Source organism: Quercus lobata, chromosome 3 (genome assembly GCF_001633185.2).
Source record: "Quercus lobata isolate SW786 chromosome 3, ValleyOak3.0 Primary Assembly, whole genome shotgun sequence".
In the NCBI taxonomy this organism is placed as follows: Eukaryota; Viridiplantae; Streptophyta; class Magnoliopsida; order Fagales; family Fagaceae; genus Quercus; species Quercus lobata.
The window spans coordinates 25,058,338-25,072,851 of record NC_044906.1 but is presented as its reverse complement, the minus strand read 5'-3'; the positions used below and the strand labels follow the sequence as shown (position 1 = coordinate 25,072,851).

Below are 14,514 nucleotides of genomic sequence, written 5' to 3'. Positions count from 1 at the left end.
AAGGAGTACGCATTTATGGTACTTCAAGATTACCTAATAATTATCCAAAATAGAGAGTGTGTAACAAGATTTTCCCTTTATTAAATGAGAAATGATATGTCAATAATATTTTCACAATATTTTTACAACAAATCTTAAATGGCAGGTTATTACTGATTGTTATTATTGGAGTAAAAAAGTAATCTCAGTATTAAGTTCAAATTTGAACCAATAACCACTAATTACCTATAATTTGAATCAGGACTAAAATAATATTTCGGTCCCAAAAAAAAAAAAAAAACTTTACGTCCGAACATGTCGTTAGAATTCTCCAGTTGCCATCACTGATGACGTTTTGAGCTCTGTTTCAAAAAGTCCAACGTTATTTTTTATTATATGCATAGCCATCTCACACTCACAGACAGCAGCTAGTTCCCAGTGGTCTTTACCTCTACTCGATCTGTTACTATATATATTTCTGAGACTTTATTGAGAAATGGAAAGGAAAATCATCCCAGAAACAGATTCAGACATTGAAAATCTTGCAAAGAAAAACACACAATTTGAAAGATGGCTGAAGCGAACGAATTCCAAATTCCAAGGGTGAAACTGGGCAATCAAGGACTTGAGGTAAAACCCAATGCCATTCCTTGAATACCTTTTCAATTTTTTTTTTTTTTTTTTTTTGAAAGAAACTTCCACTTTGTGTATGTTCAAGTCACATTTCTTTGAAAACCCATTGCATAATTTAATCTATTTCGAGTTTTTAAAGTTGCAATAATCCATCCACAGTAACTCAGTACTCATTAATTACTAGTTTGAGTCTCCAATCTTGCATATTTATTATCTATTATTGTTGGAATATTCATGTTTAAGAAATGCAGATGGTTGAGAAGTGAAGTCACACATTAGATACTAATGAAAAAAATGAGCAGTTAATATAACATAACTAGGCTCAGACTCATATGATAAGCTTTTAAGATAAGTGGCATCTTTTATGTTATATTAACTACTCATCTCATTCTCCAATAAAAATTTTTTTAAGACGGTCATTTAGAATCTATTATCCTTTTGGAACTAGTAATCTTAAGGGGTTGGAAACAGAAAATTAGTCCAACATGTAACATTAATTTAGACTTTTGGACAGTGATTAAAAATAATAATAAAAGTTTGTTTCATATCATTAAAAAAAAAAATTCCCTTTAGTTAATCAACTGCATGACATCAATCCAAAAGGAAATTAGAACTCCTAGAATCAAGACTATCGCATCAATTTAAGGTGCAATGCACTAGATAGGTTGAGGAGATATGCTAAATTCTAGGATAAATTAACCTTTTTTATTTGAACCCAAGATATATTAACTTTTTTTTCAGCCAATAAATAAAAGACTTCTTAAAAAATTTACTTCTCAACTATTTAATAAGAAAAGGTCCAAGTGCTACTATAAGATTGTTGGATGAGTTTAACTCTAAGAAAAACCAAACCACTAAAAGACTTTTAAAAAATATATAGAAAAAGAATGTACCCACAATACAAGTTACAGGCTAGTTTGAATAAAGGAAAGATTAGAAGAAAATTAAGACCGATTTCAAGAGTCCCCAAGTAACCTTTTGTGTGATCAGAAGCTTTAAGCTGCAATTATATGAAAATAATCCTTTTGCACATGGTACCGTGTATGTACAGTATATTTTGTAAGAATATCTTGGGGACAAGTTTCGTATGTTAGTTAGAGACAAGGAACAGTGCATCATAAATTTGAAACAATTTGTACGAAGCTATTTAGTTTGTCACATGCTAGATTGAGAATGAGTTTGTAGAGAAGTGCTAAACTTTACCAATCTTAAGATGTGGCTGCAATTATTATGTCTTCTATTCATTTCGTGCTCTTCAACAAGAACTTCCTACTGCAGCAGGAATTGTGTCATTGCTAAGAAACACAATTCTTAAATAAAAGCATAAGCAGTTAATGGCAGCGGTTCTGTAGGTTATTTTTTTAATTGATTCAACCTCAAAAAAAGAGGTATGATTTAATAATGGGCAATCTATAAGCATTGGCATAGTGAGAAACTATTCTTTGGCAGCAAGTTTAAATGGGAATGCTAAAACAAGAGTTTTTGGATACTTATAATTGAAATGTGTTTTGATGTAATGATGCCCTTAACAGACTTGTTATAACAGCAAAGCTGCCATCTGTGTACCTCATAACCGAGTTCAACATGATGAACCAAATAGAATTGGCATAGTGAGAATCTACTTTAGAGCTATTTGGTTATACTTATATTTGAATAGTCTCTTGAGGTTTTGATGCCCTTGAAACTCTGTTTTATGACACCAATGCACCCATCTGTATACCTGAAAACCAAGCTCAACATGATGAACTGAACAGATTGAGGTGATTGTCAAACTGTACAGGTAAAGTTTAAATCCAAAGAGATTTGTTTAATCTTCTGAAGACAGCAGTGTGACAGTCTGACAGATGCTGTCTGTTAAACTTAAAAGAGTAGTTAGAATTCTCTTGCCTAGTATACTAAGAAATTTTCATATAATTGATACAAACACACCAATTTGATTTTGTGGGTGGGGGGACGTTGAGTTTTAATGTCATTTTAATATTTTTATATTGGGTAATCATCTACACTATATAATAGAGACTACAACAAGATTAAGGAATCAACAAAATCCTCCTTCATCATTTCTATTTTCAGAAATTAATGTTGTTATGTATTAAAGTCCTCCAAATCTTGTGTGCTTCATATGTTGTCATGTGGGAGGCTTCAAAGGAATTAAAAATGATAGAAATGATGGAGACTCCAGACCTTATGTAGTCCTGTTCCTTTCTTCTACAAAGATTCACGACATAAGGTTGAACCTGCGTAGATAACCTATAACCATGAAAGTTTAGTAATACATTTAACTAAAACTATAAATTCTTCAAGTTGTTTTCAAACTAGCAGTTGATCTTTCCCACCGTTCATGATGCACAGGTTCTAAAGGTTTTAAGGAATAGTTTTCTCTACTAAAATAATTCGTTGTGCTTTACTTTTTACTAAGTTTTTTGTTAACTTTTTGTTGCTCAGTTCTTTGAAATTCTTGACTCATTTTTCCCAGGTCTCAAAGTTGGGGTTTGGATGTATGAGCCTGACTGGAGTCTACAATTCTCCTCTCTCTGAGGAGAATGGAATTGCTGTAATAAAGCATGCTTTCAGTAAGGGAATCACTTTCTTTGATTCGGCTGACATATATGGACCCCATATTAATGAGATTCTGCTTGGGAAGGTAATTGACACTAATTTTAATTTTGCAAGCTCAAGAAGTCAAAAGTTTTTGTTCCGATCTGGCAGTAAATCCAAAAATATGGTCACCAATGTGGAAATATCTTTGTGATACCATTTTCTATAGTTTCTGTTAGTGAATTGATTAATAATTGTGGACCATGTTAAAACTCTGTGATTTTAACTGAAAGAAGTATATATCTTTCAGGCCTTGAAGCAGTTGCCAAGAGAGAAAATTCAAATAGCCACCAAATTTGGCATCCAAACACTGGAACTTCCTAATGTAAAATTGAATGGTAGCCCTGAGTATGTTCGCTCAAGCTGTGAGGCTAGCTTGAAGCGACTTGATGTGGAATACATTGATCTGTATTATCAACATCGGGTAGACACAAAAGTACCCATAGAAGAAACTGTAAGAGATTTTCATGCCCTTTCAATTGCACGCCTGCAAGGGTTGGCCTTTTTGAATTATTTCTTATTTGTAATTTGAAATTGTCAATTTCTCTGCAAATTTATTATTTCATTGTAGTGATGGGGGGATTTTGGTGGCAATTTAATTAGGTACATCTTATTTGAATGTAGATTGGTGAACTTAAGAAACTGGTAGAAGAGGGAAAAATCAAGTATATTGGTCTATCTGAACCCAGCCCAGATACAATAAGGAGGGCACATGCTGTGCATCCCATCACAGCTTTACAAATGGAGTGGTCTCTCTGGACTCGTGATATTGAAGAAGAAATAATTCCACTTTGCAGGTTTGTTCTGTTCACAGATGATGTTTTAAAATAAAAAAATAAAAAAATAAAATTGTGTCTTCAGTGCTTCCATGTTTAAAAATCTTCCAAGAATACACCAGTGACATGTTTTGTCAGTTTTTGATGTGACAATGTGAACAATTATAATTGACAGATTTCATGTATCCTAAAAATCTATCCTGTATTTTTTCCTATTCTTTCTTGGGTTTCCAATACTGTTATCTCTTTTGAATGACTGCTACAATAAGGGAAATTTAATTGGGATGTGTCCAATGTGTATCTTTGATTTCAGTGTATTTTAATTATCTTATCCAGAAGCATGAGAATGCTCTATTGAGTCTTGATGCTTTTTGCATGTAGGGAGCTTGGCATTGGAATAGTTCCGTACAGTCCTCTTGGCCGTGGTTTTTTTGCTGGCAAAGGAGTTGTTGAAAATGTGGCTGCAAATAGCTTATTGGTACAAATTTCACCAATATTTTGTGTCATTTGTTTGTTAGACTTTTAAATAGCCTGAATAATTTTTCAGGCAACAATGATAATTGAATGAAAAATTCCTACAAGGGAAAACGCTATTTTAGTCCTCCCATGTTACAAGAAATTCCAATTTCATCTTTAATATTTGAAAATTTGCAACCAAGTCCCTGAAGTTTTGAAAATTTTCAATTAAACTTTTCTATTGGCCTCACTAATACCATAGATGACATTTCACGTTAAATAGCCAACATGACATGACTTGAATGAACTATATTAATATTCCACACTTTATTTCTTAAAGAGTTGGATCTTCGCCGATGTTTTTTTAGTTGGAGATTTAAAAGAATTATACATTGTAACATCTACTATTGAAACTTTTTTCTTAAAAGGATCTTCCCTAAAAAGGTTTTCATGTAAATGAACCATTTATCTTATTTTTAAGTTATCATACAAGGGAAGATAGGGTAGAAAATGAAGAAACTCATTTAAAGATAAGGATCTTGCTGATAATAGGATAAGGCACTTCAGATGGTTTAGTCGTTTGTAAAAGAGACTAATTATTGCATTAATGAGGAAGGGCAATTTGACGTTAGACAAGGGGACGAAAAGAAATAGGAGGAGATCTAAAATAATATCAATAGAAGTAATAGAAAATGGCACATTAATTAAAAATGTAAAAAAAAAAAATATATATATATATATATATATATATGTGACTTTGGATAGGAAAGAATATCAAAGATTAATACATCTATCAATCCCGAATTCCTGATTAGTTTGTTGAGGATCCATACCTTACCCTAGAGTTTTGGGGTTAAGGCTCTAAAAAAAAAATTACAATAAGAACCATCTTATATATGAATTTCAAGAATTTTGGCCATTCTCCTTAATAATATTAATAACAGTAATAATGACAATAAAAATGCTTTAACGAAACTGACAGCTTGCTCTTTCTTCTATAAGGAAATGTACCCTCGGTTCCAAGGAGAAAATTTGGACAAGAACAAGGCCATTTTTAGTCGAATTGAAGGCCTTGCTGGAAAGCACCAATGCACTCCTGCTCAGCTTGCACTTGCATGGGTTCTACAAAAAGGAGATGATATTGTACCCATACCTGGTAATTGGCTTTTTCTTTTTTCTTTTTTCTTTTTCTGAGTCCTGTAAATGTTTTACATAATTAAGTTTTCCTCATCTCATCAAAAAAATTTTAAATTTTCCTCACAAAAAAGAGAAAGAAAAGTGGCTGAAGTTCTCTTCATTAATGCTACTAATACTATTTTCTTGTGTGCTGCAAATTGAAATCAATTTGACTCCAAGAGTGTAATGCTCTTCCCCTATTATGCTGCAACATGTAGAATTAAGATAAACTGCACCTTACAGAAGCAAACATGACATTAAAAGTCAAGGAAAAAAGCCAAAACTATCCTGATCCAATATCCTGCCTCATGTTTCAAAGTTTGGCATAAAAATAAAAACAGTCCATTTCATGGCTGGAAATTACATAGACAATGCCTGTTATAAACTTATAATGTCATAACAGCCTTAGAAAAACTCAGATGTTAGTTAATGTCAACATAGTCATAAACAATGTGTTTGCATGCATTCATAACTAAATAAGATTTTATAATGGGTTCAGGTTTGTGATCATCATGTCTTTATGGCATCATTGGCCATAGCTCTGTCTAGTTGCTAAATGTTTGAAAGAGTGGTAGTTTGGTTTCGTGGAATGATAACTTAATGAATCAATGTTCACAAATATGCTCATAAACAGTTGGGTCTGATTTCAGATACCTTTGGAACTGTTTTGCGAGATTTTATGTTCCAATGTGTCAAATCTCTTATATTGTTCGTTCATTTGTGTTGAACTTTTATAGGGACAACTAAGATCAGGAACCTGGATAACAATATTGGCTCTTTGAAGGTGAAACTTACAGAAGAAGACCTAAAAGAGATATCTGATGCTGTACCATTAGAAGAGGTAGCTGGTGGTATAAGCTTTCAAAACATGGATCATCTTCGATGGCAGTATGGCAACACTCCTCCAAAAAATTAATTATCCTTTACACATGGATGATGTCCACTTCAATTGAATAATGCTATTTGTTTTGTGAAATGAATGGCCAGATATATTTCTAATAACTAGCTATTTCATTCACATTGCAAAATCAGGCAACATTATTATGTAATCGTTTTTAGAATGGCACCAATGTGGTTGCTCTATATATGTCATGCACCAATAAATAGGTTGGCAGTTTGTTTCTCACTTTTAATTTATTTATAATTTTTGGAGTCTGTTCTTCACTTTTTTATAATAATAAATCTAGTTTCTTACTTTTTTATTTATATTTTAATTATCTTTTCAATGAGTGCGCCAAAGTACCTCATGACTCTCCTATTGGGGATTAGGATCCAGTGTAATACCATGCAATTCACCAATTTCACTCACAAATTTTATTCACTTTTCACCATTTTAACTTTCACTTTTTACTTCTTTAAAATTTTTCTTAACTTTTTTGAATCAATGGTTGAAATTGAAAGTTACTTTTTATAACTATCAATCTCAACCATTCAAAGGAATTACATTAGGTGAAATACCTTCCCTCCTGTAGGACCTTTCAAACATGTACTACGTAACTTTTAGCAGCATTCTTAGCAGCACTCTTTTGGTTACCTAATAAGTGATTGTTTGAAAGGTCCTAAAAGTTAAAATACACGTCAATTAGGACCTTGCAAACATGTACTGCATAACCAAAAGAGTGCTGCTAGCAATTCAAAAGGAGTAGCATAACAAAAAAATTTCATGGACTTCTTAGAGGCATTTTTTATCATTGAATTGGGAAGGTAGTCGTGACCATTTTGTGTGGGAGAAGAAAAGTCACATTTTGTGTGGGAGAAGAAAAGTCAAAATAAAAGGAAGATGAAAGGGTGATAGAATTGTAAAGTTAAGATATAGAGTAGTAGAGAGATAAAAAGGTAAAAATAAGTGGTAAAGGTGCACAAGAGTCACCACAAGATGTTTTTCTTCTGTTTTTTGAACTCACAGGTTCAAAAGGTGGAGACTAGGGTTTCAATAAAAATAAAAAATAAAAATAAAAAAACTTTATGAAGCATTAGGGTTAGGGTTTTTTTTCTTTACCACCTTATTTAAATATGAGCTTAATTGGCCATTTAAATGGGCTCTTCTATTCCTATTAGATTTAAACAAACCCATAAACAAATAGCCAATTAGAATATGTCGCAGGCTATATCAGAAATCTCTCAACTCAATAGATCAAGAGAGGTAACGAGGTTTATTAAATGTCGAAGATCGAAGGTGTTGAGATAGGTATTGATGATACTTTCTGTTTTGTTCTTTCTACAAGGTAGCTTGAATAATCTTCATGTCTTTAACAATACCACTTGTTTTGTTGTTCTTGAAACCACTTAAAAAATACCCGACTACAAGCATAATGTGATTTGTCATAGGATATACCAATTACATAAAAATATGACTCTTAGTAGTATCCTGAGAAAAGAATTGCAACAACCTTGTAGCAATATTTGTGTACGAGCAAATATTATCTAAGAACAACGTCAATTCGTGCCTCTAAGCCATTGTTCATCAATCGTTTAATTATTCTCCTTGTTGACATAAAATACAATCAAATGATTTAGAATTGACTCGAGCTAACAGTACCTTAGCTACCAATTAAGCATGACCGAGATGAGAGTGCCACATAATAGAGGTGTTCAATGGTAGGCATATCAATGTTATACTCTTAAGAACTGTTTAGTAACAAGCTGGGCCCTATGACACTTAACAAATTCGTCAAAGAGAATCTTGATCTAATGCACTAATTTGTATCTTACAGTAGGCTTCCAAACAAAACAAAACAAAACAATTAGATCCCATGTTGGCTTCCAAACAAAACAATTAAATCCCATGTAGGCTTCCAAACAAAACAAAACAAAACAAATAATTAGATCCCATGTGTGAGACTTGACAATTGTGTGATCACAAAATAATGCCTCAAAATCAAGAAGTGTGCTATGAATCTAAGCACCTAAAAAAAAAAAAAGGACAACTCCTCCACAATAAAATGACAATAAACAAAATTAAATGAATTTAGTATAGGATTCATTGTCACCAGCTTTAGTTTGGAGGGCAAGGCTTGTGTCTAGCGAAAATTTTCACTGGACACAGTAAAATTTGGACACATGTTCAAGAGTGGACACGTGTTCAAAATCTAACGTGTCCAGTGAAATTTCACTGGACACAAGCCGGACCCTAGTTTGGACGGTGAAATATTTTTCATGTGTTATGTGTTTGCATACATATTAGGCGAAGAGAAGTATATTTCTTGACTTTTCCTGTTACTATTTTTTCTAACTTTTAGTGCAGTTCTATTTTCATTTGTTTTTAGGGGGTAGCATTTAATGCTTTGTTTTCTTGTCTCTTTCGTAGTCTACATAAGGTCAGCTACGGAATGTGTAACAGTATAAGGCATCCAATAAGAAAGAAAAGCAACGGAATGTATAAAGGTATCCAATAAGAAAGAAGTGATATCTCTATCTGTTGCTCTTTCGCTATCCAAGAAATGTGTCGTAGTCCAATAAATGATGTTTCTACAAAGAGTATTATTCAACAAGTGTAAGGGTTCCTATAAAAATAAAAATTAAAAATTAAAAAAATTTTAAGGGAAAGCAAGAGAGAAATAGTGCGAGTGGCGCCTGTAGCAAAGTGTGTGTAATATATTGTCTTTAGTTAAATAATTTTTTTTTGTATTTTTCTTTTTGTTTGTAAGAGTCTAATATATTGTTAGGAGAACTAAAGTTTGAGGATAAAGTTTGATTACCAACTTAGTTGAAGTCTAAAACTACAACTTTCACTAAACAAATTAACATGACTATATATTTTGAAAATCTAACCGTTAAATATTATATTATTTATATTTTTAAAACATATGTCAAATTTCATACCAATTAGATATTAATTATTATTTGATTCATAAACTTATTTTTTGTGTATTATTTTAGACTACAAAAACTCAAAATTTAAATATTTGATTGATGACATAAGCTATTGACATTTGATTTTCTTGAAGTTTTGCAAGCATGAAAGATATAAGAAAAAAATATAATCCAACTGTAGATTTATCAAAATTCACATCCAATAAAAAAATATTGAGTAGAGTTGTAATCTTAACCAAGTTTGTTGCCAAACGGCCCCAACTTTGTCTAAAGTTTAATTATATTTGGCCTAAAAAAATTTAGAGTGGTCACACATATTTTTAAGGATTGAAAAAAAATAACATAAAGTTTTCAAAATTTATATATAATAAATTTTTTTTCAATTCAAGTTGGTCCTGTGACCACCCCCTGGCTGGCTGGCTCTAACATGGAGCCGGCCCTATGTATTAAGCATCACTAAAATTTCTATTTTATTGATAACTCCTTTGAGTATCCTACTTGAGTATGGTGAGATTTATCACAAAGTATTTGAAAGATACTTAACCTTTTTGAGTGACAAATTTACCTTGATAAAGTTTCCACAGCAGCAAATCTCTACAATTAGTCATTTAAATGTCAAAATTGCACATGTTAATGGCAGGTGTTTTTTTTTTTTTTTTTTTTCAAAAAAGCTACTAAGAAAGGCTTATATTTTGGTCATGAGGGCCATGACTAGGGTACACTTGCTATACCATCCTTTTGTTTTTAGGAAAAACGTTCAAAAATTAACTCCTTTTCTTTTCTTTTCTTTTTGAGGAAGACTCGTTTTCTTATGTTCGGTAATCCAGAAAATGAGTTACAAAACATTTTTTGCTATTTGACTTTCACAAAAAAAACCATTAATATTTTTTGTAATTTTAAATAATTATATAAACAAAAATTTTCATTCTTAAAGACAAACTCCAAATAGATTTCATTTTTGAGCCATTTATGAGCCTTAAATTAGAAAACAAGCCACAAATTCTAAATTTACATGGAAAATTAAGTCAAAAAGAAAAAGGTTGGTTTGAAAAAAAAAAAAAAAAGAGTCAACGGTTGGAAAATGGTGATCAACAATTGATGGCGAAAGAAAGCAAAGAGAAAATTTTACATTGGGAGAGCTTTTTTAGTGTGAAGTTTATTTGTAATGGTTTGTTAAGTATATAATACTAAAAAAAAAAAAAAAAAAACATTTTCTGTTCTTTAAAAGTGAAAAAACATTTTCCACTTTTTTAGGCTTGTTTTCCGTTGATCAAATAAAACATTTTCCGTGATACCAAACTCCAAAATATGTTTTCTACCGAAACAAACAAAACGTAAGTTCCAGTACATTTCTGCTTTGCAAGATTACATTGATTAAAAGCTGCTTTTGTCATGCCAAATAGCCTTTTCATGGAAAACATTGTTCATTAGAATTATTAGTAACTTAATTCAGAAATCTTTCCTTTCTTGTACAACAGTGGTCTAGTAGAAGAAAAGAGACATAACATTTATTTTTGCTAAACAGCCATGACATAATCAATGATGAAACGAAGGGTTAATGAAATAGCTCAATGACGTATTCAATGATAAAACAAAGGTATGAATAACGTTATCTCAAAAAAATGCATGGATGGTACTACTTTTAACGCAATTCCCAAGTTTTGCTCTCTAGAATTATTTTCTAAACGCTTTTTTTTTTTTTTTCCCTTGCTGAATAAAGGACTTTATTAAACCACACCAAATACAACAGCTTGGGATGCCTCAACTGAGATAACATTAACAAAACTTCGTGGGCCAAATCCCAGATCAAAAGAACCAAACAAAAATTGGTTAAGGGACCAATTGGCTAGCACATGGGCAGCTTGATTAGCATCCTTATAAACCCAATTAAAAAATACGTGGTCAAAGTCACTAATTACATTCTTAACTGAGTTAACAAAATTTAAAAGTCTCCTTAAAACTGAGTTCCCACCAGCTTTGATGGCATCTATACAAACTTTACATTCACTCTCTATAACACATCTACAAAGAAATTAAGAGCTCATAATTATTGTTTTTTAATGCATCTTTTGTATATGTCAATTATACAAGTATGGTATAATATATAGCTTTGACTTTTATATAAGCATGGTTTTAATATATAGCTTGACTTCTTCATCAATATATACTAATGTGTAATCTCATTCATATGCACGAGTACATTTAAAAACGATCACAATTAAATATATATATATATATATATATGATTTAGAATATAATTGGATCTAGATTTTTTGATTTTTGCATCCAATAATTCATTTGCCACAAAAATTAAAAATTAAATGGGACACATAGCGCAAAATTGAACTTCAATTTAGAATCTAATTGAATTTAGACTATTTGATTTTTGCACATAATAATTCACTTGACACACAAATTTAAAAATTAGATGAAACACGTGGCGTAAAATAAGACTCAATTTAGAATTTAATTGGATTTTCTCTTAACTTTACCTATTAATATTGTGGGAGATTTTCCCGCGCACGCTCATTGTCCGCTTTGGGGAGCCAAGCTCGCACGGTTTTATCCTCGACCTCGAGTATGGGAAAACTTTGAGTGCAGTCCCACATCGGTTGGAGAAGCGCCCCACACATGCCTTATAAGCCCTTGGAGGAAGGCATGGTGTACCAACCGATATGGGGCACTTCTCCAACCGATGTGGGACTGCACTCAAAGTCTTCCCATACTCGAGGTCGAGGACAAAACCGTGCGAGCTTGGCTCCCCAAAGCGGATAATAAACGCGCGGGAAAATCCCCCACAAATATATATATATATATATATATATATATATATATATATATATATATATCTTGACTTCTATATAAGTAATGCAATTTTTTTATTATTATTTTCTACATTTTCTTTATGTGCATTTTTTTTACTTCATATTTGTATTTAATTTAGTCAAATGGCATAACTTTAAGACATTAACTCTAAAACTTACACTACCATGCATCCTTAGCGCAATAGTCATTCTACAAGTATAAGTGCTTGTAGGGGGCAAGGGACATGATTTAAGTTTCCAGGAGGGAGCTTCACATACATATACACTTAGATTAGGTATTTAGGTTAGAGTAAAATTTATATCTTATATAAATTAAGAGAGGAATTTAAAAGGAAATTAAACACTTAATACAAACTTTTATCTTGAAACTTAATTTCTTTTTTTCATTTTTTCTTTAAAAAATAAGATAATTTTATAGTTGTGCAATTGGTCAAACACTCCGAAGAAATGATTATTACAATAATTACCAAGAATTATGCTCGTAATTCTATAACTGGTGTTTGAATAAAATTTCATTAAAGGAGGAATAAAAAAATCTAAGCAATAATTATTACAATAATTAGTTTAGAATTTTTGATATTATTGGAAATATATTCAAGAAGGAAATAAAATATATATTTTTGTTTAAATTAAAAAAAGATCTGACCCTAGACCCGAATTTTCGGGTTGAGTTGGGTTTCTGCTAAGCAAAACCAATTTTTATTTGACCGGGTTGTGGGTATTTGTGAACCCAACCCGATATCACTCCTAGTAAGTAGTCTGGGTTTTTTTTTTTTTTTTTAGAAGATGCCACTTTGATCCAACACAACACTATTTTTTTTTTTTTTTTTTTAAGTTAGTGTAAATGAGTTCCAATCAAAACATAGAAAAAAATTGGACAAAGTTTAGCTACAAAATTAGTTGTAGCTTAAGACTACAACCTTACCTAATAAAATAAATATTATTACATATTTTGAAAATTTAACCGTTAAATTGTATGTTATTTACATTTTTAATACATATGTAAAATTTTGTATTAATTGGATATTATTTACTGTTAAATAAAATTATTATTAGCAACGCGATGTGTTATACCATATTGTGTATGCTAGAGTGGATGCGGAAGGAAAAGCATAGAATAGGAACACTGAGAACACGAGGGTTACGTGGTTCAGTCTTGTCGGCCTACATCCACGGAGGAATCCCTTAAGGGCTATATCTTTATTATGTATAAGAGTATAGTACAATAACCTATGTTACAATGAACCCTAACATGAGTATATATAGGCGACTAAATCCTAGACTACTAGTACAAGCAGGACTGGGCTTAGGCCTATTACATTGGACTAATATGTCTAATATATATCTCTAACATTTACTATATAATCTATAAGTTTATATTTTATGCATAATTTTAAATTATAAAAAACTTGCAATTTAAACAATTTATTGATGAGATAGCTATTTATCTTTAATTTTCTAGAAATTTTACAAGTATAGAGGATATAAGATGAAGATTTAATCTAATGGTGGTGTGGGTACCTAGCACTGAAGCTAATTTTTAGCCTTTGGCTTTTACACAACATCCTCGGAGTCCCACATCGAAGAGAACTTCCCCCACTTTCTGCCTTATAAGCTTTGAAGCGAAGGAGTAGTGGGGGAAGTTCTGATGGTACACTACTCCTTCACTTCAGAGATTATAAGGTAGAAAGTGGGGAAAGTTCTCTTTGATGTGGGACTCTAAGGATGCTGTGTAAAAGTCAAAGGCTAAAAATCAATACATCCAAGGTACCCACAGGTGGATTTGTCAAAATTCATTTCCAATAAAAAGATATTGAGTAAGGTTGTAGTCTTAGGTTAAAACCAATTTTGTAGCTAAACTTTTTTGAGAATCAATTTTGTAACTAAACTTTGTCCAAAAAAACTTCAACAGTGTAAATAAGTTAGTGTAATGTTATATTGGTAATTGTTATGTAAAACTTTAAACAGTTTTAATCTTTTATTCAAATAAAGAAAAAAACTTGCATTACAATTTTTTTTTTTTTAGATTGTGTATTTAGTTTTTAAATTGCATGGAATTTCATTGAATTGAGTATAAAAACTTTAAGGTTGTATTGTTAGTATTTTAATTGATGTGCTTGCAAAATAAATAAATAAAATGTTAATTATTTGATCATATTTATTAAGGAGTGATGATTATCTCACATTCGCTATTACACACTCCTTTTGAAATCATGTTTTAAAATACAATTTCAGTTAAAATTGTGAAATCATGTTTT

The 14,514-nt window shown here is 31.4% G+C and overlaps 1 protein-coding gene across 1 annotated transcript; it reads left to right on the top strand.

The window, feature by feature from the left end:
• The first annotated feature begins 316 nt into the window (after positions 1–316).
• On the top strand, positions 317–6,769 carry LOC115979450 (probable aldo-keto reductase 1). The gene is made up of 7 exons (XM_031101499.1): positions 317–609; positions 3,089–3,256; positions 3,461–3,664; positions 3,835–4,007; positions 4,368–4,464; positions 5,445–5,598; positions 6,356–6,769. The coding sequence occupies exons 1-7, from the start codon at positions 550–552 to the stop codon at positions 6,532–6,534; spliced, it is 1,035 nt and encodes a 344-aa protein (XP_030957359.1). The 5' UTR covers positions 317–549; the 3' UTR covers positions 6,535–6,769.
• Positions 6,770–14,514: the final 7,745 nt, after the last annotated feature.

Excerpts from the sequence above, each read along its gene's own strand:
- LOC115979450 (XM_031101499.1), top strand. The coding sequence starts at position 550 with ATGGCTGAAGCGAACGAATTCCAAATTCCAAGGGTGAAACTGGGCAAT. Across the intron at positions 610-3,088 it reads TGGGCAATCAAGGACTTGAG|GTCTCAAAGTTGGGGTTTGG; the intron begins GTAAAACCCAAT and ends CATTTTTCCCAG. Across the intron at positions 3,257-3,460 it reads ATGAGATTCTGCTTGGGAAG|GCCTTGAAGCAGTTGCCAAG; the intron begins GTAATTGACACT and ends TATATCTTTCAG.